The 27,473-nt window shown below is 33.4% G+C and overlaps 3 protein-coding genes across 4 annotated transcripts in view; 1 reads left to right on the forward strand and 2 right to left on the reverse strand.

The window, feature by feature from the left end:
• Positions 1–11,098, reverse strand: part of LOC122627495 (calcium uniporter protein, mitochondrial) — a 47,753-nt gene extending 36,655 nt beyond the window's left edge. The window contains exon 1 of one of the 2 annotated variants that reach the window (XM_043808619.1): positions 10,660–11,098. In XM_043808619.1, coding sequence (XP_043664554.1) covers positions 10,660–10,773 — 114 coding nt within the window. In that variant the 5' untranslated portion in view covers positions 10,774–11,098. The remainder of the gene's footprint in view (positions 1–10,659) is intronic. The other variant, XM_043808620.1, reaches the window with a different exon arrangement.
• Positions 11,099–11,865: 767 nt separating this feature from the next.
• Positions 11,866–14,074, forward strand: LOC122627494 (putative ammonium transporter 1). The gene is made up of 3 exons (XM_043808617.1): positions 11,866–12,620; positions 12,732–13,526; positions 13,593–14,074. Exons 1-3 carry the CDS (start codon positions 11,904–11,906, stop codon positions 13,611–13,613), a joined length of 1,533 nt encoding a protein of 510 aa, XP_043664552.1. The 5' UTR covers positions 11,866–11,903; the 3' UTR covers positions 13,614–14,074.
• A 3,243-nt stretch (positions 14,075–17,317) lies between these two features.
• LOC122627491 (bifunctional heparan sulfate N-deacetylase/N-sulfotransferase) overlaps positions 17,318–27,473 on the reverse strand; it is an 82,200-nt gene continuing 72,044 nt past the window's right edge. Inside the window, exons 3-12 of the mRNA XM_043808613.1 lie at positions 26,203–26,455; positions 24,293–24,484; positions 20,943–21,286; positions 20,477–20,765; positions 19,870–19,998; positions 19,433–19,615; positions 19,080–19,300; positions 18,638–18,916; positions 18,235–18,532; positions 17,318–18,074 (exon numbers count right to left, since the gene is read on the reverse strand). Coding sequence (XP_043664548.1) covers positions 17,964–18,074; positions 18,235–18,532; positions 18,638–18,916; positions 19,080–19,300; positions 19,433–19,615; positions 19,870–19,998; positions 20,477–20,765; positions 20,943–21,286; positions 24,293–24,484; positions 26,203–26,455 — 2,299 coding nt within the window. The 3' untranslated portion in view covers positions 17,318–17,963. The remainder of the gene's footprint in view (positions 18,075–18,234; positions 18,533–18,637; positions 18,917–19,079; positions 19,301–19,432; positions 19,616–19,869; positions 19,999–20,476; positions 20,766–20,942; positions 21,287–24,292; positions 24,485–26,202; positions 26,456–27,473) is intronic.

Consider the following 27,473-nt stretch of genomic DNA (forward strand, 5'->3'; position numbering starts at 1 on the left):
AAAAGAGCACGAGAAGCGGGGAAAAAAATAAACGTTGCACCCATTAAAATAATATTTCCATTATGTAATCGTTCGTTTCTGGTCGGATACGCTGTAATTAACGAGCACTGTTTAATCGTTTTGAGAGATACATATTTAATAAAAGGATTAAAAAGATCGAGGAATTAAATGGAACATTTATCGAGTGAGCCAGAGGTGGTGAATCCATCGCCATAAATTTTTTCTTTATGTTAGCAACAACGTCAACGCTTGTAGAAAATGTTTTCTATGTTGTTTGCTCTATACTTAGGGCGATACGATTAGAAACATTTTTTTTTTTTTTGTTTATTTCGTTCTAGCCCAATTGGCATTGTCGTGGGCGTTGGTGTTGGCACATTGTCAAGAAACGTTTCTAAATTCGTACTATTCGCGCGAGCAAATGATTCTTTTCCTTTTGGTTTTCTTTCTTTCTTCTTTTTTTTTTTTCTCTACACCTTCTTGATGATTCTCTTCCAACCACCATCCCCACTCCTCTTCTCTCCAATTTCTAACTTTAAATCCTTTCCAACAAAAATTCTTCCGTTCGTTTAATTTACTTTGAATTTCGTATGTTTTAATTCAAACGAGCGAAGAAGGATCTTTCCTTCTCTTTCTTTTATTTTCTTTTTTCTCACAGCTTTTTATTTTCTTAATCTCCAACTAACTTAAAAACTTTTAATTATTTTAATAACAATTTTCTTACGACGTAATTTTCTCTCCTTCTTCTTCTTCTTTTTTTTTGCTCTCTTTCCTTCTTTTCAAAGTCAACGTTAAATAAATTTGCGTGTCGTTTAGAACGGATCTTGAATGCATCGATTAAACGTAACACGCAATCCGTCGGAAACGCCTACCACCGTTTTAATGAGCAACAGAGTCTCGTGTAACGAAAGGAGAACTAAGTACGGAGAGACTGAACGAAAAAGTGGACAATTTTACAAACCACCAATTTCGGTTATTTTCTTAATAATGTCAATTAAGTAAAATTCGATGTTGTTGCTGTTGTCGCACTCGTATCAGCGAATAAGTTTTACATGAAAGTTTTCTAACGTGACTTTTTTAAAAACCGGAAGAATAATACTGGTTGCGACTGCGAGGTCTGTAATATTGTGAGATAACATATACGGAAAAAACACAGACAGAAAGAAAGGCGAGTTATATAAAGAAATTTAGATTTAGATAAATTAATGGGCCATGTTGAGACGTCACGTTGAATATTTTAACGATTACTATATTTTTCAATTTATCATTTAATTATTTATTAATCTATTGTTTAAATTTGTATTACTTAAATTTATTATCACTTCAATTATTACTTAAATTTATTATCATTTAAATTATTACTTAAATTTATTATTTATTCTTAAGTTATTATATTTATTGACCACGCGTGACGAGTTATCTAGTAAATTAAATTTTTGATTATTTCGTATTTCTCGAGAAAAATTTTTAACGTTGTCGAAGAGGAAGAATCGAGTGCCTTCTACAACTGGGGTCTGTAGTTGTATAGAGAGGGAAGCTGCAGTGGAACAGATCGATGACCATGGCGCCTGCCGCAGCGTCCTCGGTCTGGAACCCCTTTGAATAAACCTCCTAACAGCCCTAACACGTGTATACGTGTAGGGCCTGTCCTTTTCACCAACGAGCTAACGTTTAAACAGCTTTCAGATATTTCCCCTGCTTGTAGTAATTATCGGAAACACGAACTATACCGTTTAAACGTGAATTCCATCCGTGAACTTATTCCTCTATGTACTAGATTACAAATAAAGAATTTCGACAATTTCTCAATCTTCTTTGTTCGTCCGTGACCAATGAAAAAAAGAAGAAAAAAGAAAAAAAAATACGAAGATAATCAATATTTGCGAAAGAAAAAATTAGTGTTTAGTTAAAAAATTGTTAATGTTCAGATAAAAATTAGTTAAAAAATTATTAGTTCTCGTTAAATGTACGTGAATATTTTTTTTAAGTGCGATAAGGTTTTTTCTTTATATATTAATTTATATATGAAAGTTTTCAATAAATTCTACCGAGTATTGATTGTCTCTGTCTTTTCGCCTCTTTTTTCTTATTGTCTTTTTTTTATTTTGTTTAATAAATATCTATTTAATAAATATAACGTTTAACAAATATTCTTCGACTTTCAGTTTTTCTTGTTTTCGTCAATAACGATTCAACAATATTTATCAAAATTATTACATCAAACGCATATTTTATATATATATATATATAAACACGTAGAGAATGCTGGACAAAGTTAATGCTTCGCTTAAGGGTATATTTACATTGTAGGATAACATAATGACGTAACTTGATAACGTTGGAGAAAGATAAGCTATATGTTTCTAAGCTCACTGATTTTGCAGACGAATTAGAGAAATATTACTCTATAAATTCTAATCTAATTCTAATTTATAATGAATATAATTATTGAAAAAAAAAAAAGACAAAGATAATAATACTAAAGAATAAAGTAAGACAAATATGTACATATATATTTAAGTAGAGTTCCATTTTATACGAGTTTTTAATCAATAAATGTTACGAATCAATTTCAAATGTAAAAACTTACAAAGTCCTGGTTTGCCAACTTTTCTAATAAAACCAAGAACCATACGACTTACAAACAGACTTTCATTATTTCACCGATACAAATACAAATACTCCTTCCGAACTTTAAAATGTGACCACCTTGTTACTATATTTAAAACTCAGAAGTCGTTTTCGTTCTTTTGCAAGAAGTTATTAAAATGTTCGCAAAATTCGGAGATCTAACTACGAGATTTTATATCGTTGTAATTTTTTCCAAGGATTCTTCACGAGTCTCTATTTCTTTTCTATTTTTTTCTTCTTTGTTTTTTTTTTTTTTTGCAGTCTTTCGTGCGACTTGAAATGTTAAAAAATTTCGACGATCTTTTAATTATTATCACTTTTTTATAAAAATAAAACGAACAATAACGAATGGGTCCAATTATTTAGAAAATTATTTTACCGTTCGTTGTAAAACTTGGCGTGAAATTTTCAACGATATACGCGCATTTTCTTCTAACTATATCGAACATGACAGTAATGCGCGTTCTACTTTCCGCCAAAGTAAGTACGGTATTCCATATGAATCTACTATCTCTATCTCTCTCTCTCTCTCTCTCTCTCTCTCTCTTTCTCTTTTCGTCTTTCTCTCTTCCCCTTTAATATAAGTTCAAGATACAAACTCGAGAATGGATGACGACTATGACAATAATAACTAAGAAAACTAGAAATTTTAGGGACGTACGGAGATATTAAATTTTCGGGTCAACCTTACACTACAAACGTTACCTATAATAGGAAACTAGATAATAGAAACTAAATTCATTCGTAAATAAAAAACTATATTCGTTGAATTAATATAAAAATAGAAATCTTCACATTTCCCGAAACATCGCCGGTCTCGACGATAAGATTAAAATTTAACGATCTATCTTTCTTTTTTTTTTCCTTTTTTTTTTATCCTACATTTTTACTTTTATCTTTTTTCTTTTTTTTTTTCTTTTACACACAATCCATTGTAATAATTTGGAACATGGAAAGTTTCTACGAAACTTCTTACTAGAAAATCGACTTCGTTCTTATCTAGTAGCATCTTCTTCCTAGACGTTTTACTTAACTCAAATAGAAGAACGAAATCCATGACATCCGATGGGTTGGTTTCAAGGATTCCATTTAGAATTTCCTGAGGATTATAAAATAACCTAACAAATTCTCTCAGAATCAAGGAAATTTAAGTTCCGTGGCAGAAACAAGACGTTTCATAATTTCTTCCTTCTCATAAATGTGAATTTTCTTGTTCTCTTTTGTTTTCCTCTTCTTCTATCACCCTTTCACTCTTTCATTCTTTCTCTCTTTCTCTCGTTCTTTCTTTCTCTTTTTCTCACATACTTTTCTATCCTCGAAACACATTTCTCGACTTTATTATAAGGACGTGTTATTTCCTCACTAACCTTATATGGAATCGATTATTATGATATGATTTTGAAATGTACTTTCTTATCGGTTAAAACAGGACGTAACAAGGTCTTCAAAAGTATTTTGTTTTCTATAACTGTACATACGAATTATATTCGAGAGAAAGTATCAACGCAGTGTGATAGTGAAAGCATCGATGAATTTTAAACAGGTGATTATCATATTGATATCTAATACAAAATAAATAAATAAATAAATAAATAAATAAATAAATAAATAAATGAAAGAGAAAAGAAAAAAGATAAAAATCAAATGAAAACCATAGAAAAGAAAAAGAAAAGAAAAAATACAACGTTGGCAAAACTCGTCTTAATGGTTTCAGTAAACTGGTAAAAGGCCTCGTTGCTCCAATTAAAAGAGGTAATTAGGACACTGGGTTACGCTCAACTCATTACTCATGCATCTCGAATTTTCAAGCACGTTGAATATCTACTTTTCGTACTTTTAAAACTTAATAATATTTTTCTTACGTATACTTAAAGCGTTTCTAAATATTTTTCTTTTTTTTTTTTTTTTCATTGTTTATTTATTCCTTTTGTCTTTCTTTTGTTTTCTTTTTTTTTTACGATTACACGACTATAATAATATTCTATGTTAAATATGATTTGCTATTCTACGAGTATGTAGAAATATTATGTTAATTACTTTCTTATAAAATAACAAATAGTAGAAAAATCATTGATAAAGATTATCGAAGACGAGGATCTATTTATAAAATCATCTTCAATGTCATTGACTTCGTAGAAGCATCTCGATGAATGGACTAATGCGTCATTCTCTACGTTACGATTTACAAATACGAAACGAAAGATAACGTTCGAAGAACTTCGAATAACTTATTCTCCTCGCTCACTGACAACATTCTTATTACATTTCTGATACGTGAGACATTCGTGTGTCATGATGTTAGAAAAGAAATATCTTCGATTATCTATTTCTTTTTCTTTTCTTTCTTTTTTAGATATAATTATATAAAGAGATTGCATCTAATACATACTTCGTATAATGCTTTGAATTTTCATTGATGTGGTAACCGAGATAAGTTTCTCTTATGGATAGACGCAATGCGGATCTTTACTCTCGATCAACCGCACTGTTGCATCTAATGAATCACTGACGTCTCGCATGACGTGGATTTAACGTTATCTCGTCAAAATGAAACTTGAAATTATGTATTCGCTCGAGTTGAGTTCCCTTGTAATACGCTCGAACTAAACTCAAGGATGTTGCTCTCTTTGAAATATTTTTTATAGTTTCCGATTCTTCAAAATATATCAATGTTAACATAAATATATATATTTATATATATATATAAATTTTTTATTTATATATATATATATATGCAGGTACACATATATTTCAAAATTAGTAAAAAAGTACATAAAATACATAAACATATATGTTCATATGTATATGCATAAAATACACACACGTATGTGAAGTTTTATAAACAGAAACAAATTTATCTTTGAAAAATGTTTTTTAAAATGAAATAAACTCGACGAAAATTCCGTAAAAAATTTTTCATGTAACTACGTATGTACACTTTATGTGCATTAAAAAACACTTAGTTCAACTACATAGAATGTTGCTCCTAATGACCCTACAAATTTATACAAACGAAAATAAATTTATTACATTTAAAAGGTTTCCCTATTTAAAATTAAATCGACTCTAATGAACTTTCTGTAATACTTTTTATATACATATCTATTGTATTATGAAACATTGCAATTAATTATGTATAATGTTGCTACTAATGACACTAACGAGATTAATTCTGCTCTTTTGTTAGATCCAATTACCTATCGCGCTGCCGTTTTAAATGGGATCAGATAATTTCGTGAAGTATTCTAATTGATCGTAACTGTGCGTATAATTAATAAGAATAAGTGCACGCATGAGACTTCTTCCTTTCTCATTGTTCAAAAATTTACTTTGGCTTGAATTTTCATTAAAAATTTATTTTTATTTTTATTTTTTTTTTCTTGTTCTTTAATTCGTCGACATAGCGTTGTAAATGATTAAAGGAAATGTTTCTTCAATGCAATTGCATCTTCCTTAATTGTGATTCTGGCATTCAACCTTTTGAAAAGAAAAAAAAACGAGAGAGAGAGAGAGAGAGAGAGAGAGAAACAGAGAAAGAGAGAGAGAGAGAGAGAGAAAGATCTTAGAATTGCTTTGAACATTTAATACACATGAAGTAAAGCCAACTAAAGCTTCTATTATTACTATTACTATTATTACACAAAGTGCATACTAGGAAACTAATAATCTGCTTCGTCAAGTATTTAACAGAGCATTAACGATATATTTTAGTAATATATTTTATAACGAAATGAAATATATTAACAACAATAAAAATATATAAACGCGTTTATAAATTCCTTGTATCAATAAAATTTAATCGCCTGATTTATTCGGAAAAATATATAAATATTCTAAGTGTAATTCGTATTTTCTACTAGTTTGTAAGTCTGCTAATATTATTTTATGAGAAAGAAAGTATCTAATGATAAAATAAAAAAGAAAAAAAAATTAAAAAAAAAAAGGAAATCTGTCCTAGTTTTATTGTCTGATCATTTATTTCACGGTGAAATATTAAAATGTACTTTCTACATGGTCTAAAAAAAAATTATATATATATATAGCTATATGCCTAATGGAGTAATAAATCTACCTACATACACCAAGAGTATTTCTGCTTATAACACTTTTTCTTTTTCTTTCCATTATTCGTTCGAGTATAAAATTTTCTGAACGAGCCCCATCTTGAAGGGGATTGTCGACGTTGGAAGTGACATAAAAAAAAAATTTTTCCGGAAATGTCATCCTTCGACGGATATACGCTTCTTATATATAAAAGATATATATATATATATATATATATATATATATATATATATATATAGCAACTAGCAGCTCGAAAACTTTCTCGAGATGCCAGTGAAAATTCAGAGGACGAGGACATGCCAGATTGAGAATAACGAAATATTTTCAGCTCGTCGATCCGGGAACATCCGAATATTTATAAATGTCGCGAGTGAGACGAGCACGAAGACCGATTTATCTCTCTTGACATTTAAACGGAGTCATCTCAAGTATCCAATCACAAATTATTCGAACAAATTATATTATACGATTTATATCGAAAATAAATTATACCTACAAATTATATCTACTTAAAGATATTATACTTAAACCTTTGTAAAGAAATCTTAATTACGATTAACATTATTCTAATATCACGATCTAAATCTTCTTTTTCTTCGTTAAGATTCGATTTAATACAAATTTAATACGTAAACTAAAACGGATTATTAGACAGATACAATTTTTATTTCTAAATGATTTCAATCAGCAAAATGAAAAAAATAATAATAATGTATTGGCGTGTAACGCGTGTGTTCGCTCCAATTTGAAATTCAAATCGATCGTTAAATTAAATGGATGAAATATGCAAATATACGATATACGTATTATACGTAGCCACACCGATTGATCATTTTTATCGTATCATATTTTATCGAAACTACATATACTCAATTATACCAAACAATATGGTCATGATGTTATTCAAAAATTTTCGCTTTTATACACGAAACGTCCCAATTACTTAGAAAATGAATTGCGTGCGATGAACCATGTTAACATCGTTCAACAGTACTTCTCCAATTCGATAATGTCACGAGCTTTCGCAGGTCAATAATCTTGTTACGTTCGTTACATACACAGTTTCACATTACGTTTTCACGTAATCTCAAAACGTGAACGTGATTTTCAACACGTTCTATTAAATACGTGCGTGCATTATCTAATTACCTAGAATAAACGACGACGATAAGATTCAATGAACTTTGATGACAAGATTTCTTTTTTTTCTTCTTCGTCGTCGTCGTCTTCTTCTTCTTTCTTTTTTTTTCTAATCATCTATTTTTATTTTTTCAATAAATGACCTTTGCGTCCCTCTCGCGCGAGGTCATCATTGAAACGTCCTCTGTCATCACTAGGCTATAGCAATTATTAGTCTCTATGGGAATTACTAGTGACGCGTAATGAGAATATAATCTAATAGGAAACTAACACGTTCGAGATATCTCGTAAATGGATCGCTTTTATGTCGTTCATGGAAAATAAATGAAAAATAATATTTGCTTTCTTTTTCTTTCTCTTTCTCTCTCGCGTCTACATACATACACGATCTATCTCTTTATTCTTTGTATCATTAACAATGTTATAAATTAAATAGTCTATTTAAGATTCCTATTCGAATTATTATCCTAATATTGATAAATTTATCATTATTGCTCGAAATTACGACGATACGATAAGGACATATTCCCATCCATTTTGAAGTGCTGATAAATGGATTATACCACGAGTATTATTACCTTAGATAACACGAATATACGAATATACAATGTTATTTCCTTTATGAACATGAATTCCATTAGGATTTCCCTATAATTTTCATTGTAAACTACCCCACGACTTTTCAATTAATTTAGCCAGACTTTTGTTGTACTTGGAAAAATCAAACGTACGTAGAAACTTTGACTCTTTGGGGAGAGAAAAAAAAAGAGAGAAAGAACGGTTCTAACTTCGACTGGTATTTTCTTTTTCTCTTTTTTTTTTTTCTTTTTTTTTTTTGAGTGACCTCTTTCGAAAAATCAATGAGCTGCAGTTTCTCGAAAAATTTTAGATTAATTTTCTTCTTTCTAAATCATGAAAAAAAAAAGTTCTCAGGCTTATAGTTATTACAATTTAATTATAAAAAAAAAAAAAAAGAAAAAAATTAGCTAAAGAATCTAGAAAAGGAATAGTTTGTTTTACGAAACACTTAGCAACTTTTTGATTCAACCTATATTTGAAAAGTCTAAAAGAAAATAATATGAAATGAGAATGACGGATATATTATTATATATATATATTCTTCTGCGGTGGATATTTATCTACGTGATAAATGATTTCTATTCTTTTTAAGATGCTGTGACAACAACGAATACATTTTTATCGAAAATACGATGAGATAGATACACAGAGAGAGCGAGAGAGAGAGAGAGAGAGAGAAAAGAGAAAAATAGAAAACACGATCTTTAAATCTTATCGCTTTATCATTTAGCACGATATTATTATTACATGAAACTCATATAATTTCTTCGTTCTTTCTTTTATACCGTAACGAAAAAAAAAAAAAGACAAAACAAAACAAAAGTTATAGAGAGAATAAAAATAAAAAATGAAAAGTAAGAGATAAAAGATATGAAAAAAAGAAAAAGAAAAGATTAATATCTCTTAAAGCAGATTTCCAATTAGAATTTATTCGTAGAGAAATAAAAACGTTTGGAGAAAATGTACTCCGTTTTGTTATTCGCTCGGGATTTCGTTAATTAAACGACTTCTTCTTTTAGTTTTTCCTTTCAAGAAAAGAAAATATTTCTTCTATTGCATACTCCTCGTGTTCGAAACGACTGTACATGCTTTATGAGCTTGGAATTCCAACAGAGAAAAACATAGAAAAGAGAAAGAGAGAGAGAGAGAGAGAGATAATGAAAGAAAGAGAAAGAGAGAAGAAAAAAAAAGAAACGAAATGAAAAGAAAAAGATATCAAACGACGAAACTATGAGCACGTTAATGGTTTCCACTCGTCAATATGTTAGAACTAACAAAGTCATCATGATTCTAGAGAATATATATATATATATGTATATATATATGTATATATATATGTATATATAGAAGATATATATACATTATACATGTATATATATGTATATAAGTATATATACATTATACATATATGTATATATAAACAAATATATACATCATACAAGTATATATATATATATATATATATATATATATATGAAATTCAAATGTTATATAATAATAATTAAAAAAAATCATAACTACTTAAAATTACCCTTACTCGTTGTTTACTATGGCGCGTTCCTATATCGAAAAGACAAACATGTAAATAAATAGTACTCCATAGGTATGGAAGATTCATTTGTTTACAAAATGAATACCAACGTTCGACGCTCAAAATCAAATGTATATAATAAAGTATAAATATTTCAATACATCGTATTAATTTTTACGTTCGAAGCGTTCTATTTTTTTTCATCAAAACGATCTCGAAGTAATAAAAATCCAATACGACAAATCGTACCTATATACGTACGTATATACGTAAAAGGTTATGTTCGGTTTTAAATGGTCGAGGAGTAGGCAACATTGAAGCAAAGACGAGAGGAATAGAAAGAAAGAGAGAAAGAGAGAGAAGAGGAGTAAAGAAAGAAAGAAAGAGAGAGAGAGAGAGAGACAGAAAGAGAAATAGAGAGAGAGCGTAATGTAGTCGTCGCTGCATCGAACTATCGTCGTCTTTGTTGGATCCACGCTTTTTCCGTATCCTTTCTCTCCCTCACTCTAATATATATAATATGTATGTGTATATATATATATATATGTACATACGTATGTGTATGCGTATGTACACGACGTACGGCGGATCTTTCGAGTCGTGTACATTCGTGAGAGATCGGTTTTCAGTTTATATCAAACCGGCTTGCTTCGAACGAGTTAGAACATTTTTCGAAAAATTACAATGGGCAATAATGAGAGAAACTTTGTACTTACGTGTCGAAAATGACGTGATGTAATTAAAGCCGTAGATGAGACCGTGAATACGCGTGTCGAAACGTCGCACCATCTCGCTAGGAACATTACGCGACAGGAGACCGCTGATGCCATTTCAGTTTCTCTAAAAACGATGACCTTTTCTTCTCTCCTTCTCTTATTTTTCTTTCTTCTTTTTTCCTCTTTTTCCGTTCGATATCTCCTCTTCGTCAATATAAAATAGAAAATTGACGATCGAGATAGAAAATACTTGTAGGGAAAGGACCACTAATGCGATTAAGTAGTACCTTTCCCTTATTTGTTGGCGGGTGACTACTATCTCTCTCTCTCTCTCTCTTTCTTTTTCTTTCTTTCTCTCTCTCCCTCTCTCTCTCTCTCTCTCTCACAAACACACGAATAACGCGCGACCGAACACGAACGATCGACGACGCACGACGACGAAGAACAGACTAATCGTCATCGGTCACGGCCGGCATCCTTCGTGCCCTTCCGCGCCGGCTCGCCCGGTGTGTCTCCACTGTACTACTATTCGACCAATCACGTTTCATCGTTTACCGAAGATACACGAATCGGTCGCGCGCTTCCATACTTTGAACGACTATTATAAATATACGTATAAACCGCGCGAGTATATAAATCGTCTAAACGAATTTACGCGGGAATTTGAATGTTTCATATATCGAGTTGTGGTTATTAAAGAAAATTGCACGATCGACGCGCGTTTGATCGTAAATCTTATCGCGCATGTTTCGCGGCAATACGATTTAATCTCTCTTTGTTTTTTTCTTTCTTTCTTTCTTTCTTTCTTTCTTTCTTTCTTTCTTTTTTTGGAGAAGGAACGTTTGAAGGAAATAATGTTTGAATATTTTTTCAACTTTTTTTAGTTTCGTAAGAAAAATATATTTAGAAATTTTATGGGACAATTCTTTTCGTTTTTTTATCTTTTTTTTTTGTTGTTGTATAATAAAATACCAAAATGGTTGCGTTAATTATTATCATAAGTTAATATTACAGATAACTGTTTAGCACATTTATCGAATAACACTCGTAATATCTGTCAATGCGTACATACATTTTTGTTTCGTTCAAAACGATTCTACATCGCTTTTGTTTTTGATTTTTTTTGTTTGTTCTATTTTGTTTCGCTTCTCCTTTTTTTTTTTTTTTTCTTTTACATTACAATTTGAAATAACGCAGTATCGATAGTACCGACGATCGAGTTAATAAAAAAGCAAGATTACATCATGTATCCGAACGATCTTAACCTTTTCAACGAAACCTTTATCGATCCTTTATTACCAAAAATCAATGGATTTTATTCATATGTATGTTTATCGAACTATGCGAATCGAATTCTCTTGACGATCCTATCGCGAATTGGATTTGTCCTTTTGCAAATCGGCGCTGTGCCAAAGGGCAACCTGAATTTTATCCTTTTTAAAAATATCCTAGATATCTGCTCTACCACAGTAGCTTATTTTACGATCGGTTTTCTTTTGATCTTCGATGGTGACGCGTACAGCTTTATCTACGGCGATCATTATCCTTACGAGGATTCTACGATAAAGAAGGAAGGATTCCTGATCGGTTGGCAAGTCGTAATGATCGCGTCGGCTATTTGTACAACTAGCATGATCGAAAATAGTCACCTTATATCTCATTTCCTGGTAAACGTACTTTTGGCTGGCATAGTTCAGCCACTCTTAATACGTTGGACTTGGATGCCAGAAGGATGGATATCAAAAGGTAGATTGAATGACGTCAATGTCGTTTATCGCGATCACGCTGGATCAGGAATCGTACACGTTGTCGGAGGACTGTCTGGTTTAATAGCTCATTTGATATTATCGAAAAAAAGGAGAACTCTAAAGGCTAACAATATCGATCGAATGAATTATTTTAGTTCGTTTCTTTCGGTTATCAATTATTTGGGATTATTCTTGATCTTCGTCGGCCTGCTGGTAATATATCATTTTCTTTATTTTACATATTTATATATATATATATATATATGTGTGTATATATTTTGTTTATATTATAGTTTATTTTCAATATAAATTTATTCATTTCAGAGTTTTTCTTCGTCACCGAGGGAAGATAATATATCAAAGACGATAAACATCATTAGTAATAATTTATTAGCAGCATGTTCTTGTTCATTCTTTGTCATAATCATACATATCACATTTCAACGATCTATCGATCATTTGACGACTATAAGATGTGCCCAAGGTTTAGTTGCCGGGCCGATTATGATCTCGGCCGCCTCGAACGAATATTCTTCTTTGATGTCCATTGGATTAGGTTGTTCAGGAGGAACTATTATTTACCTAACATCTAGATTTATCTTTCATAACGATTTGGAAAATCATTGCAATGTCATAGCAACTCATTTGGTTTGCGGATTAGTGGCAACCGTCTTGGCACCAGTCTGTATATTAGATAAAGATTCAAATATACGGACTGTCTTATTAAATTTTTCCTGGCAATTAATTTCTTTAATTGCTTTGTTGGTATTAGTGACCATCGCTTTAACACCATTATTTCTAATTTTAAACGCTTGCGGTCTTGCCAAACACAATTCGGAAATTTTCAAAATAAACGAATCTGCTACTACGATTACTCTTGAAATGAAAAAAGATTTATCCGATAGAAATATTGGGTATAATAAAAACGAAGAATCTATAACAAATAACGAAAATGTATTTTCCTTGGAATTTTCTGGCGAAAATAGACAACCCAGAAATGAATTATTACGATTGGAGGAGGGTCAATTTATAAAAGAAAATTATTTGAACGGCAAGCTGTCCGTTGTGAAAAACGAAAAATTGTCTGACCCTTTGCAATCATCAGGTCTGCATCGTCGAGTAAGTAATTAACAAATAAAACATTAAATTTATTTAGATTAAAATTATTCGTTGCGATTATCACAGGAGGAAGAATACACAAATTAAGACATATATATACACTTCCGGGATACGGTTTGACGTCTTCACAAAATCAATTTACTGTTGGCGACAGGATCGATATGGATCATTTCAATAATAGAAAATATTTTTCCGAAACGAATTTGCAAAATTCTAAAGACAATTTTTATATCTATGAAGAAATTCAAAGGGAACGGTATTTAAATTGTCACGTTGACATTAAGGAGAACAATGATAATGATAATGATAATGACAATGATAATGGTAATGATAATGATATTAATATCAATGATAATTATCAATTACGGAGAACTCAAAAATTCATGAACTTGCGCGAGGAGTTGGATAAACAAATGGAATACAACGAGTCTCTACAGAGAAAAGAATTTCTTATGGACCTGATCGTATAATATGTAATTTATGAAATGTGAAAGAAAATAAATGAATATGTTCTTCCGACATTTTATGGTATATTGTCGAATTAAAACGAAGCAAAAGCAAAAATATATAAGTTATCTCAATTGTTTTATATTCTTCAAATGTGATCGATGTTCTCTCTCTCTCTCTCTCTCTCTCTCTCTCTCTCTCTCTCTCTCTCTCTCTCTCTCTCTCCCTCTCTCTCTCTCTCTCTCTCCCTCTCTTACCACCATTTTAAATAATTATTTTATTAGAACTTATTGACTATACCGTACAGTTATTACAATATTTTACAATAGATTAATCATAAGTTAAATAATCCAAGGTTTTATTAACGTGTCGTACACACATCATTCTAAACGCATTTTTTTTTTTTGTAAATCTATGACAACGGCGATTCTTCGCAATTCGTAACAGTCTATTAAAGCGAAACGTTTCGAAAGTGCTTTCTTCTTTTTCATTATATCTTTCTTTTTTTTTTTTGATAAACGATACAAAATTGAAAATAATTCCGAAATCAAAATAATTAGTAATATTTTATTACTATATTGATCGACATTTAAACAACAACAAAAATTCATATACATATACATACATACATACATACATACATATATACATACATATATATATATATATCGTATATATATATATATATATATATATATATATATATATATATATATATGTATATATCATTCTGATTTATACGATACACAGAAATCGTAAGTCATGAATTATAAAAATTAATTATCATTCGTTAAGGAGAAAAAAAAAGAATATATATCATTTCGAATAATAAATTCATTGAAATTCATTAAAACGAATAAATAATAGAATTGAAATAATAGCACTAAACTATTAATTTTGTTTGTACAATTCGCAATATGGGTATCATTATTTCCATGGGGTTTATGTTTCCGTTTTGGTTTTGTCACATATTATTGTCAGGCGGCGATAAATCATAAAACTGTTACGGCCGCCGTGCCGAATGAAATTTGAATAACATTAACTACAAAATCCAACGTGTGTATGTGTATGTGTGTATGAGTATGGATGTGTGTGAGCGCATATGTGTATGTGTTATCACTTCAATATGATAATACAATTATTATATACAACACGATAAAATGGCACGATTCGACAAAACATATCGATCATTTGTATAATAATAATCCATTGCTGATACTAATAATTATTATATCAATATAATCATTATTATTATAATTATTATAATTATAATTATTATTATTATTATTATTATATTATTATTATTATTAATAGTAGTAATAGTAGTAGTAGTAGTAGTATCATTATTATTGTTATCGTATTAACAAGAAACTTTGTACAAGGTTTTCGTTAAAACGCCAGATGGCACAATTTAACGGCAGTATAAAAATGGAAACAAACTATACAAACGTAACAAGATCGTAATCAGATAAAATACCTAAAGATAAATATGGCCAAATGAATTGCCTTAGAATTGCATTAGAAAAAGTAAATTACTCGTTTGACGACGTCATTGTACTAAAAGATTACGAATACCGAACTTTTATCCATTATTTATTGTTTCGTTTTTCTTTCTTATTTTTTTTTGTTTTGTGTTTTTTGATGCTCGATTGCTCGTTTTGGACGGGAGCCTCTACTTGTTTTAGGCTCGTGATTCTCGATAATATTTTCTTTTTATCAAATTTGTATATGTGTGTGTGTGTGTGTGTGTGTGTATGTGAATGTATTTTTGTTATATCGATATTTTCTTAATAATATCATTATACTGATTTCTTCTTTTTTCCATTTTTTAAACAATGTTATAAAAAAGATCTACAACAATGACGTAATACAAATATTTCGGTAAACGTAAACAATATAAATCCTTTCATCGTCAAATTGCATTAAAATTGAAATGTATTTATGATTACAAAGTGGGTGGGTAGGTGGGTGGGTAATGGGTCGAAGGTATACAATGAATAAATTAAAGAAACATTTATATACAATGTACATCGTGTATATAGTAGCACTATTCTCGATTGCAAAAAAAGTCGTATAAGTAATGAAGCCTTCTTGTTTCACAAATACTCTTTTTTTCTTTTTTCTTGTTTTGTTTTTGTTTTCTTTTTTTTTTTCGGAGAAAGTACAAAGTAGTAGGTGTTTGATCGTACGTTTCCAAAACGAGCAAGTAATTCTTCATTATTATCGACTGATTGCTGTCGTAAAAAAAAAAAAAAAAAATTTCGGAATCAAAGAAACGACAGACAAATAGATTGGACATATTGCTATGGGATGACATTAGAGCAATTCTCTCGATATAGAATTTTTTTTTGTTTCCTTTCATTTTCTTTTACATCCGTTACACATTTTGATTTTAAATATCATTTACAAACACGATCGAATGTCCAAACCTTGAATATGTATTTTTTCAAACAATGTATTTGTTGAAAATGTAGCAGAATTTCTAAAGTGTTCATTGATTATTGCAAGCGAGTACGATGGATCTCATTTTGCACAGACGACGACGCAACGACTACAACGACGTTACGTTATCGGTAGTTTCCAAGTTTTCATCCCAAAAGCCTCTTTCTATAATTGATCTAATATATTTTATTTTATTTTATTTCATTTTTTTTTTTTTTCGTTAAATCTAATATGTTACACCTACGCGTTGACATCAAAATAGTGTATTACAATATTACATTAATGTACAAACGGACGCGATCATACACCTCTTATTGATCTTTCCTCTTCGTCGGTACCAAGAATAGTATTGTCAAAATATACAAGAATCATGATCGATTTCAAATATCCTTATACAACGAGAATTAACATACACTGTGTCTCCGAAAGTAGATGGGCCCGAAAGGAAAAAATCTGAGAGCCCAAAAGTATGCGTTATTCGCTTGGACGATCTTTCATGTGACAGTAAGAACGAACGATCGATCGTTTGATCCACAAACGTATATTTCGAGAAGTATATTTATTTATTTGTTTGTTCGTTCGTTCGTTCGTTGGTGTGATCGATCGATCGATCGATCGATCGATCGTTCGTTCGACCGAGGATAAATCTTTTTAAACACGGTAACGCGTTTTGGACAGATCATCATACCTCGATAGAATTAAGTTGACGAACTCTTCGAAATACGAAGTTTGGTTCAGAAAGAACATAATTTCATGCCGTTCAGATATTTCATTTTGTATATCATTTTCGATATTTTATAATTCAATCGTAATGCATATTTCCTTTTACAAAATAATTTCATTCGTTGTTCGTCAACGATATTTTTTATTTCTTTCTTTATTTAGTTATTTATTTATATCTTCTCTTTTCTTCCTTTCTTTTTTTTTTTTTTGTTCTTCCCTCAAAAAACATTTCACTGAAGAGCGAACGCGTTCATTCAAAAATCTTGCGCGAGAAATGAAGCGACGATAGAAAAATATAGAGGCATTCTTTGAAAAAAGTATGCTCCTTTTAAAGGCCAAAGATAATCGGTGTTGACTGAACGTCGATAGTTCGATATAAGATTTTCTTTCTGATCCAAACGAAGTAAGAATTATCAAGATATTGTTATCCTGATAACAATGAAATCAACGCAGATTATGTCTGCGGGTTTTAGAGTTGGCCGAGTCTGGCCTTCCTGACTTTTAATGACGCAACAACGATAATAATAATTATATTATTACAATATAACGTTAATAATAGTACTATTAGCTTAACAACGATCGACAGTTACGGTTAACGTAACCGTATAATCGCTTAGTGACTAGCTTTCCAGGCTTTCACCGATTTAGGCCACTCCACTGGTCATGGTCCTTCTCCCCGATTAGGATATATAGTCCAGCGAAATATTTACATGTACAAATAATTTACAAGTCTTCCACCAATAAACGACGTATCTCGTGTACAGCGGAAGCAAGAATCCAGGCTTGAAATCGAGAAATAGCTGTGTTTCAAGTGATCGGCGTTTGCTAGGTCATCACCGTGTCGGTAAGATCTTCCTTAAGCCATTGCGGAATCGTTCTGGATCCAAGTCGTTTTAATAATTTTACAAGGGCGGTGTTGTGTGACAAGTAATACCTCTAGAAGAAAAAGAAAAAAAAAAAAGAAAAAAAGAAAGAAGATCAATAAAAGTAGAATATTATAGATTCAAACGAATTATGGCTGTGTTATATTATATATATATATATATATATATATATATATATTTTTTTTTAGAAGAAAAACATTATTGCAACTGACTTGCAAGAATTTATAGGATTTATCCTCCATAGGTGGATACTGACGTCCTTTGCTCTTCCCAAGACACTTCGTACGATCCTCGTTGGTAACTTGACAAAAGAATCCCTTTTTAGGATCGTACCTAAGATGCGACGAATAATTAAATGCCGGAGTGATTTTGAGAAACCTTTGCAATTCGTGCAACGTTTCAACTGGATTTTGTCGCAATTGTTCACCATCGATGATATGCAATTGCTGTGGTGGATAAAACGATAACCATCTTTCCAAATGTTGCGCATACTTGCCGGGATTGAGGCATCTACAATTTTATACACGTTTTTATGTATTCGATTATTTCTACTTTTTTTCTTCTTCTTCCTCAATATACAATATTTAATCGATTTGAATATTTCATACGATTTACCTATTCCGAAGATCTCTTAATGGTTTTGGGGCTGTATCGCTGGCCGTAATGACCGAATGAAAGGAATAATTATTCGCTACTGGATCACCATGTACTCTGGTGTGTTGATACCACGAGTAAGCTCTTCTAGCTGGGGAGAGTAATATAGTAATGAGTTTAGCTCTTGGTAATAAAGCATGAGCTCTTCTTGGAACCAATTCGCCGTCGAAATAGGTTGCTGACTTTTCGAAAAGATATCTCGAACTCTCGTTTTTCGATGCCGGAAAGAAGCTCATATACCTGCAAACAAATTGTTTAAGACGACGAGATGAAAAGAAGGGAATGAGGAAAGACAAGAAAATTTACTTTATAAACGATAATTAAATTGAGTTCGTCGAGACAACGAGAATTAGATTTTATAAATCGATTATATTTTGTATAAATAAATCATTTAAAAACCAACCAATCTAAACCCTTGTAATAATTTTTTCCATTGAAAAATTGTATTTCCTCGAACGTGTCTGGGCTCGGCAAATTACTGCTTATGGCCGGATGGATGGACAGAAATGTGTAGAGCGCCGTTGTGCCAGTTTTTTGCGGGCCTATGACTAAGAACCTTGGCAATTGATCGCACGTTTTATTCCTCGACCAAATCTTTTGATGTCTTTGATCGTCGCACGGATTCTGTAACGTCAAATAATACAAGAATAAATTCTTACATAAATAATAAATTTTCAATCGTCATTATCGATTATTACAAATTTACGATTATTACAAACAATTACGATATAAAAGAAAACTTTTATAATCACTTACACCCCATACTGGATCAGCCTCCTCGGGATAAAGTTGAAAATAATGTTCGCCGAGTTTGAGGGGCGGAGAACTCGATAATCTCAAATTCGTCCAACATTGTATGAACTTGATGACCGATTCGAACGTATACAAGGCCAAACGATCGTTGCCGTAATTGGACATGTGCGTCATAAAAATATTTATCTGAAAGAACGATAAAGAAATGAAAATAAGAAATAAATAAATGAATGATTAAATAAATAAATAAATAAATAAATAAATAAATAAATAAGAAAATAAAATGAAAGATCGCAATTAATGACTGGACGATTAATCTACGTTCAAAGTTATAGTTACTTGGGGTAAGGGGAAAGAAAAGGAGAAGGGGAAGGAGGTAAGGGTACGAGAAGAGAGAACGAGAGAGAGAGAGAGAGAGAGAGAGTTTACGCTTCGCTTACAGGATTATAAACGATCGTTTGAAAGAGTTCGCCGCCCTGTATCGATTCGTCCAACTTATCCCTTCCGCCTGGGTACCTCTCTATAAAGATGGTGTGAGTGAAAAGGCCGCACGTCTGCCTTGGTAGTACCTAGGAAAAAGAGATACATAAATATATAGCGAATTGCATCGTGATACAAAATAAAAAAAAAAAGAAAGAAAAAAAAAAGGGAAACAATAATCAACATTAACGATCGTTAATTAGCCTTGATTTTACTTATTTAAAGAAGACCATAATCGAAGGTAAGATTCAAAGGATAAACGAAGAAAACAAAAAAAAAGGAAAAAAAAAGAAAGAAACGGTGAAAGGAAACTTAAAGCAACGTTCTCGTTTCTAAGTTCTTTTTGGAGCAACGCGAGTAGTTATATAAATAACTGATGTCCGACGCAAACTACGAAGTCACAGGCGACACAAGAAAATACAGGATATATCGATCCGACAATTTAATAGGTCAGGCGCTCGTTTACATTGGCCCAGACCTAGATATCCATCCTGTCGTCTTCGTCGTCGCGTAGTGACGCTTTCAACCGATATCCATAGCTATACCTCCTTACAGAGTTCTTCTTACCATGATGTTACGATGAATGAAGCCACGTCTCAAACGGGCCGGTCTTAGATGCGGGTATTCTTCCGTACTAGTGACCTTGATGTTCCAAACTCTTTTCCATGCCTCGTAAAGGCCTTCGTGGACCGGATAAACGCCTGAGTGATGTGGACTTACGCTGTAGCCGCTTACCGTTGGTATACCGTGGTCCTTTGCGAATTGTTTGTTCAGTGCCATGTCCAATTGTAGATGGGTCACATTCTCGTAAAGATGGGGTTGTTGGTGGTTCCACATGTGGGAAAACCACGTAAATCTAAAAGGTTTGGATAATTAGAACGGCAGGAAGGGTTTAGGGGATGATGATACCTCGACAGGTAATTATTAATTCGATTAACTTAAGTTCATCAGCAGACGCAAGCCAGTCTTACACCTTAGATAAAGACCAACCGCAACAAAGTTCGGAGTAATTTATAACTATACGTATAATTACCTGTCGACGTTCTCCAGGAGCATATCGTCCCCCAAGTTTTCCTCGGCTGTCCCGTGATGAAAATACTTCCCGGAAAACCCCAAGTTGAATTTGAACCCCGGAACGAGAGCTTGTATCCTTTGTTGGGTCGCGAGCAAAGCCATAACGTCGTCCCTCTTAAGTCTCGTACTTTTCTCACCGACGAATATGTCGTCGACGTCGACGAGTATCATACGATTCAAGCTTAGACTAAGCTGACCGTGAGAGAGATACGAGAGCGAATCGAGGAGCAACAATTTGTGCAACCAAAATCGCAGACCACCGCCGAATAGAACCCTTTGTATGCCGTCGTATCTCCCATGATCCTGTCGTTAAAAAAAGAGAAAGAAAAAAAAAGACCAATTTGTTAATAAAAATGATCAATCGAAGATGACACATAGTTCCGTACGACTGTTTCAATGGAGACTCGTTAAAATAATAATGGCGTATATCAATACCGAAAAGTAGATCGACCTAATCGCAGTGACACGAGCTGTTAATTGTGTTGTACGACGAGTAATTTCCCTCCCTCCCTCCCTCTCTCTCTCTCTCGCTCTATGGAATTTGCTATGAACCGAGCTTGTTAGCAGTAAACAACAATAATAATCTCACTGATAAACACCATTACCGAAAGGGGTGACTCGCAGAAGAGAAACGAAGAGAGCAGAGGATCGCGCAGGTAGTCAGTTAATTAAATCAGGAGCCAATCAGCCGTTGGTTCATTCGATTAATGAGCAACGCCATGTGGCTTGCTTAGTTGCAGGCATTGCGAGCCCACCAATTTATTTTGTTCGTTGATCAACTTTACCACCTCCTTCACCCATTCTTTTCCCTTCTTTGCTTCCTTCCTTCCATTCTACTTCCTCCTTCACCTTCTTCTTCTTATTCTGCTTTCTCTTCTTCTGTTTCTTCTCTCTTTCTATTTCTCGCGAGCTTTATACTCTTTTGGCAAAAGTAATACACGTAATCGCTATAGGTACTACGGATAGATAGGAACGAATAGCGCGTACCGTATTCTCTGAGGCACCGAAATCACAACGACGTCCATAAATCAATGTTAACATTTGACGTTCACATAGTTAGCGAAGCACGAGCGAGCCTCTCGGCATCGGATCTCTCTTATCAAACGCGACGACGCGTTTCCTCCTTTTCTCACGGAGGAAGAAATTCATCTGGGGATACGGAAATAAGTTTATCTTCGTTCCGCCAAACTCCCCGCCAAAGTGGAGAGAGAGAGAGAAAGAGAGAGATTTCACATGCGATCGATATGAGTACGTATGTGTGTATAGCCACCAGGTTATCCGTATATATATATATATATATATATATATATATATATATATATATATATATAGATATATATTAGAAATAGTATATATGGAAATAGAGAGGAAAATGTTAGACAAAAGAAACGAGACTATCGAGACTATGTACGTGTGTGCTGAACGTACGTAGTTATATATATGTATGTAAGTATGTATGTATGTATATGGAACGTGATAGAATAGTTCAGACGTTCTACATACATACATACATATATATAGATACGTAATACATACATACATATATGTACATATATGTACCTATAGAAATAAATGTCACTTTGTAACGTTTTATTTCACTGTCTATATTGAAATCGTATAACGCGTATTACCATCCACCATAAAGTTATCTAACGTGCATAATTTCATCATAAATTTTTCCATCCAACGATTTTTCTTTTCTATACACCACCATCTGTATCGACTTCGAATGTAAAGGTACAATAAAATTTACGGCATTGATTTAGTACTACGAGCTACGAATCTATCGATAAATTCGATTTCGTAATCCGATTGATTTTTAATATTCAGCGAGTTTCTAGCAAAAAAAAAAAAAGAATAGAAAGAAAGAAAAAAGAAAAGAAAAAAGAGAGAGAGAGAGAGAGAGAGAGAGAGAGAGACGAGAGAGAGAGACAGAGAAAGAGATAAATAATTCACAGTGTCGCAAAGTTTTTTCTCCGAGTTCCATGAAATCACCACCAGAGCTATTTTTGCATAGCACGACGTACAAAGAACATCCCTCGAGCGTCGTAGAAACTCGCGCATCACCCCCGGAAAAAGGAAAACGGGTCCTTTCTCGCTCATTCCAAAGCCCCCTCGGTTGCTCGAAGGAATCTCGTAATCCGAAATTCCTGTGCGATCGTAAACGCCAAGTAATAGAGCTTTACGAATTGTTTCGAGCCCTCCCCTCGCGATGCCACACGCTTGCTCGTATGGGTGTTTGATCTCGCTTCTTCTCCTACCATGAAAATTCCTCATTTGTTTTCCTCTACGGTATCTACCCTCTTTCACGTTTAGAACGTAAAAATTGCGAGTTAGTGGAATAACGGTTGCCCTTAACCAAAGAGAACCTTTCTAACAAACTACACCCTTTCTGTCTCTTTCTGCCTGTCTCTCTTTCTCTTTCTTTTTCTCTCTCTCTCTCTCTTTCTCTATTTATTTCCTTACTTTGTCTCTCTGAAATTACGTTGGCTCGATATTCTCGATTTTCAACGTCACTGTTCTCAAGGTTGTCGCCATGCCATTCTCAGTAGTAAGGAAGTTACGAATTACACTCGTCTCGTACTATGGACGTTGATACGAAAGGTATAGAAGAAATGATGAAAAGAGAGAGAGAGAGAGAGAGAGAGAGAGAGAGAGAGAGAGAGAGAGAGAAAAGAAAAGAACAGAATGCTTGGACCAAACGAGAAACGTATTTATCATGTCCCCTGGATAAAATCCCAAGAGAGGTTTAGCGATAAGGGATATATATATATATATGTATATTTCTGACCGAATTAGGCTTAGAAATAGATTTTCAAATACACATAAGTCTATTAAGAAAACGATGCGAGATTGTACGATGTCAATGACATCATTATTAATGACTCCGTAGAATTTATTTTTCTCGATGACACGGTCTCGATTCTTGTAGTTGAAAATTTCATATATAAAAAATTGCAGGAGCAATCTCAGATACAACAGAGACATAGAGACATAGAAAGAGAGGAGGAGAGAGACAGACAGAGAGAGAAAGAGATAGATAGAGATAGAGATAGAAAGAAAGAGAGAGAAAGAGAAAGAAAAAGAAAGCAGGGGAGGAAATTAAACGTCGATTCTCGATCGTCTCGACTCGAGACTATCTAACGAGCGATTAATTACAGTCGAATAAAGAGTTCGATAGTCACGTAAGCTCCGTACAAATCAATGGTAATGCTTGCACACGCAGAACGACGAGCATTAATTCGGTAGCTGTCGGACGGTAGAAAACGGGAGACGTGACAGGAAAGTCCAATAAGAGGATCCTCTCACCTGAATGACAGTGGCCAGAGGGCTTCTGTTAGTCGGATAGTCGAGGCTGTCCCTGTGTGCCCAGGCCAACGGCTCGTACGTACTGTGATTGGCCTGAAAAATGGTCCAGTCACCGCCAGGAAGTGGTCCCCAGGCTGTTTCTCCGGATCTGGTTAATCGTAGAATAGGAGATGCCGCGTTCAACTGGGCGTCCTGCGTTAGAGTGAAAAACTGATTTCATTTCGTTTCGTTTCACAGTCTAAGCGAGTCGTTTCCTCGAACATTTCTCGACGATATTCTTGACAGCTATCGTCGAGTATCATTGTCAGAGAAAATGGACTACGTCTCTTTTTCTTTCTTTCTTTCTCTCTTTCTTTCTTTATGTATTTATCTGTCCGTCCGTTGATTCGTCTGTTTTTCTTCGTCCGTTCAATGAGATTTTATTACAACTTTGTTACGCGTAAGATAAGTCTCGGAGATGGATGTGGAAATATGCGGAAAATGCAGTAAACTGTGTGTAAAATTTGTTGCCTGAATAAATCCGTGATACAATAACGTTTACGATTTTAGGTAGGTATTACGAGAGTCGCGTGAATGCCAAGTGAGAAAGAGAGAGGAAGGGAGAAGAAGAGAGAGAAAGAGGAAGAAAAATTCATAATGAGAAAAACTGAATGCAGGTATCTAGAGCGTTTATTATATTTTTGAGCACAGTGATGCGAATTAAAGCGGAACGTAATAATACATACGTAAATGCTATGTAGATATACACATAGCTCTACGCGTAATTAATTACTATGTTTTTCGTTTAATCGCGCACGGCCACGTCTCGTTGTGTTCCCTCGACAACATAGCTTCTTCTACTTTTTTTCTTTATTTCATTTGAGTGACTATTTTATTTTTTATTTTATTAATCTTTTCTCTATTTCTTTAGGTATGATTCTTCACATTTTTTTCTTTCCTTTTTTTCCCTTATCAAACAATAAACAAGTTCTTTCTTTTATCGCATCGACACTTGAAAAATGTATGAAACAAAAAAAGAAGAAGAAGAAAAGGAAAAAGAAGTAGAAGGAAAAGAAGATAAGGAGAAAAAGGTTTTCCCCTTTTTTTCTTTCTCTTGTTTTCTCTTCCTTTTAAATTTTTTCCTTTGTTCGTTGTAATAGCGATATCAATTTGTAAAAGGGAACGGTAAAGTGGATCGCTTCGAGATTATTACCGGTGTCGCCGCAATGGGATGCATGCAAATTTATTCGTCGGAGTAACGTTCTTTTCCCACGAATCGCTTAACGCTATTTTTCCTATTGCCGCGAGAACGTATTATGCTTTGGTGGTTGTACGGTAGCGAAGAGAAGAGGTGCGAGTAGGGTTGGAAGGGAACAACGTCTTTTATTATTCTACTTTACGAGAATTTCTTTCGTTCTCTCTCTCTCTCTCTCTCTCTCTCTCTCTCTCTATCTATCTATCTCTCTCTCTCTCTTTTGCTCGCCCTTGTTCACAGTGCGGGCTCATAAGTTTTCTACGAAATAAAGTCGGTCGTTTCGTCACGACACGACGAGATTGCCACTTAAAGTTTTCTGTGATCGGAGTTCGGCCTCCGTAGCGTGATCTTTACGCGTCTCTTCTTCTACTACTACTCTCCTACTACTATAACTACCATTACAACTACAACTTTTTTCTCTTTCTAACTCTTTTTTCCTCTTTCTGATCCTCTTCTCGTCATAGACCTTGAGACGTACCGGACCGTTGCTTTTTATCGATCTTCTACCGGAGGAGGATGAACAGAAAGGTTTCTCTCGAATGGACGAAAACACAATAACGTCGTCGTCGTCGAGTGGTTCGTTCGTGTTCTCGGGAAATGCATGTTATCCCTCTTATCTCACGAAATAAATTCGAAGAAGATGGAGTAAATTATATAGCTACCACTAGAAACTAACCTTCAGCCGAAGATTCGTATGTATGAACAGAGGAAAACCCTTTAGTTGGGCACCAACGAGACTCTCCTCACCAGGAGGAGCAAAACCAACGATTCCAACTGAGTATTCTCTGCAATACTTGTCCAATAGTTCTCGATTCCACTTGTCCATTTGCAGGTACTTGTTAAGGTTCTCGAATATTAGAACACCGTAACGACCCTTGTCGAGATTCGTCAATACCGGCAGAGACTTTCCGGCCACCTCTACTTTGTACCTGTAATAAATATATTTATTTTATTATAATTCACCTATCAATACAATATGTTAAATTCATATTTAACATAAACGAGTCGCAATTAATTCTTTTTTCAATTTTACCGAAGCTATATATTCTAAGCTATAATTTATCAATGCTCTCTCTCTCTATTTCTCTCTTTCTCTCTCTCTTTCTCTTCACGTTGATTTTTTTTCTTTCTGTTTTTTTTTTCTTTCTTTTTTTTTTCCCCCTATACGAATCTCAAACGAAACTACCAAAGCCAGGGAAGGCAGTTAACTCTCTTTTTCGTTACGAATAAATTTCCCTGCCTTCCGTAGCAAACGATACTTTATTCTCTCCTCTTTTCCCTCCACCTCCTCCTCCTCCTCCTCCTCCTCCTCTTTCTCTTCCTTCTTCTCTTCGCCTACCTCACCCTTCTCGCCCTTTATTCTCCTCTTCCTCGTTCCCTCCCCCTTCTCCCCACCCCCGTATCACCACCTCCCTCGTATAAATATATAACAGCAAATATTTGGATACCACGTGTGGATATCGCAATAGCCACTGATACGCGTTTTGAAAATTTCACTTCCTTTACCTACCGGATGTTTAAAATGGCTTCGGTAATAAATACAAGAAAAATGGAATATCGATATGGGGGTATGAGATACCGGGGTATATGGGGTACCAGAACGATACATCGAGACTACCGCTTATTGTTAAACGATAAAGCAGCGTTGCTTTATCGAAATCACATTTGCGGAAAGATAAATAAAAAGAGAGAGAGAGAGAAAAAGAGAGAGAGAGAGAGAGAGGAACAGTTTCGAGAAAATAAATGCAATTTCGATCTAGAATTGCTCGTTTCGGCAAGTAATTTTTATTAATTTTCTTTCTTTCTTTCTTTCTTTCTTTCTTTCTCTCCTATCGTGATACCAGGAGAAAAAAAGAAAAGAAAAGAAAAGAAAAAATTAATTACAAACAGCGCAACCGAACCGTCGTAATTGAATTTCTCACGTATTTCATGTTGACAAAAAAAAAA

Source organism: Vespula pensylvanica, chromosome 3 (genome assembly GCF_014466175.1).
Source record: "Vespula pensylvanica isolate Volc-1 chromosome 3, ASM1446617v1, whole genome shotgun sequence".
In the NCBI taxonomy this organism is placed as follows: Eukaryota; Metazoa; Arthropoda; class Insecta; order Hymenoptera; family Vespidae; genus Vespula; species Vespula pensylvanica.

Bases quoted from the DNA above. Each gene is read 5' to 3' on its own strand.
- LOC122627494 (XM_043808617.1), top strand. From the start codon at position 11,904: ATGTATCCGAACGATCTTAACCTTTTCAACGAAACCTTTATCGATCCT. The intron at 12,621-12,731 runs GTAATATATCAT...TATTCATTTCAG, and splicing joins TGATCTTCGTCGGCCTGCTG to AGTTTTTCTTCGTCACCGAG. The intron at 13,527-13,592 runs GTAAGTAATTAA...CGATTATCACAG, and splicing joins CATCAGGTCTGCATCGTCGA to GAGGAAGAATACACAAATTA.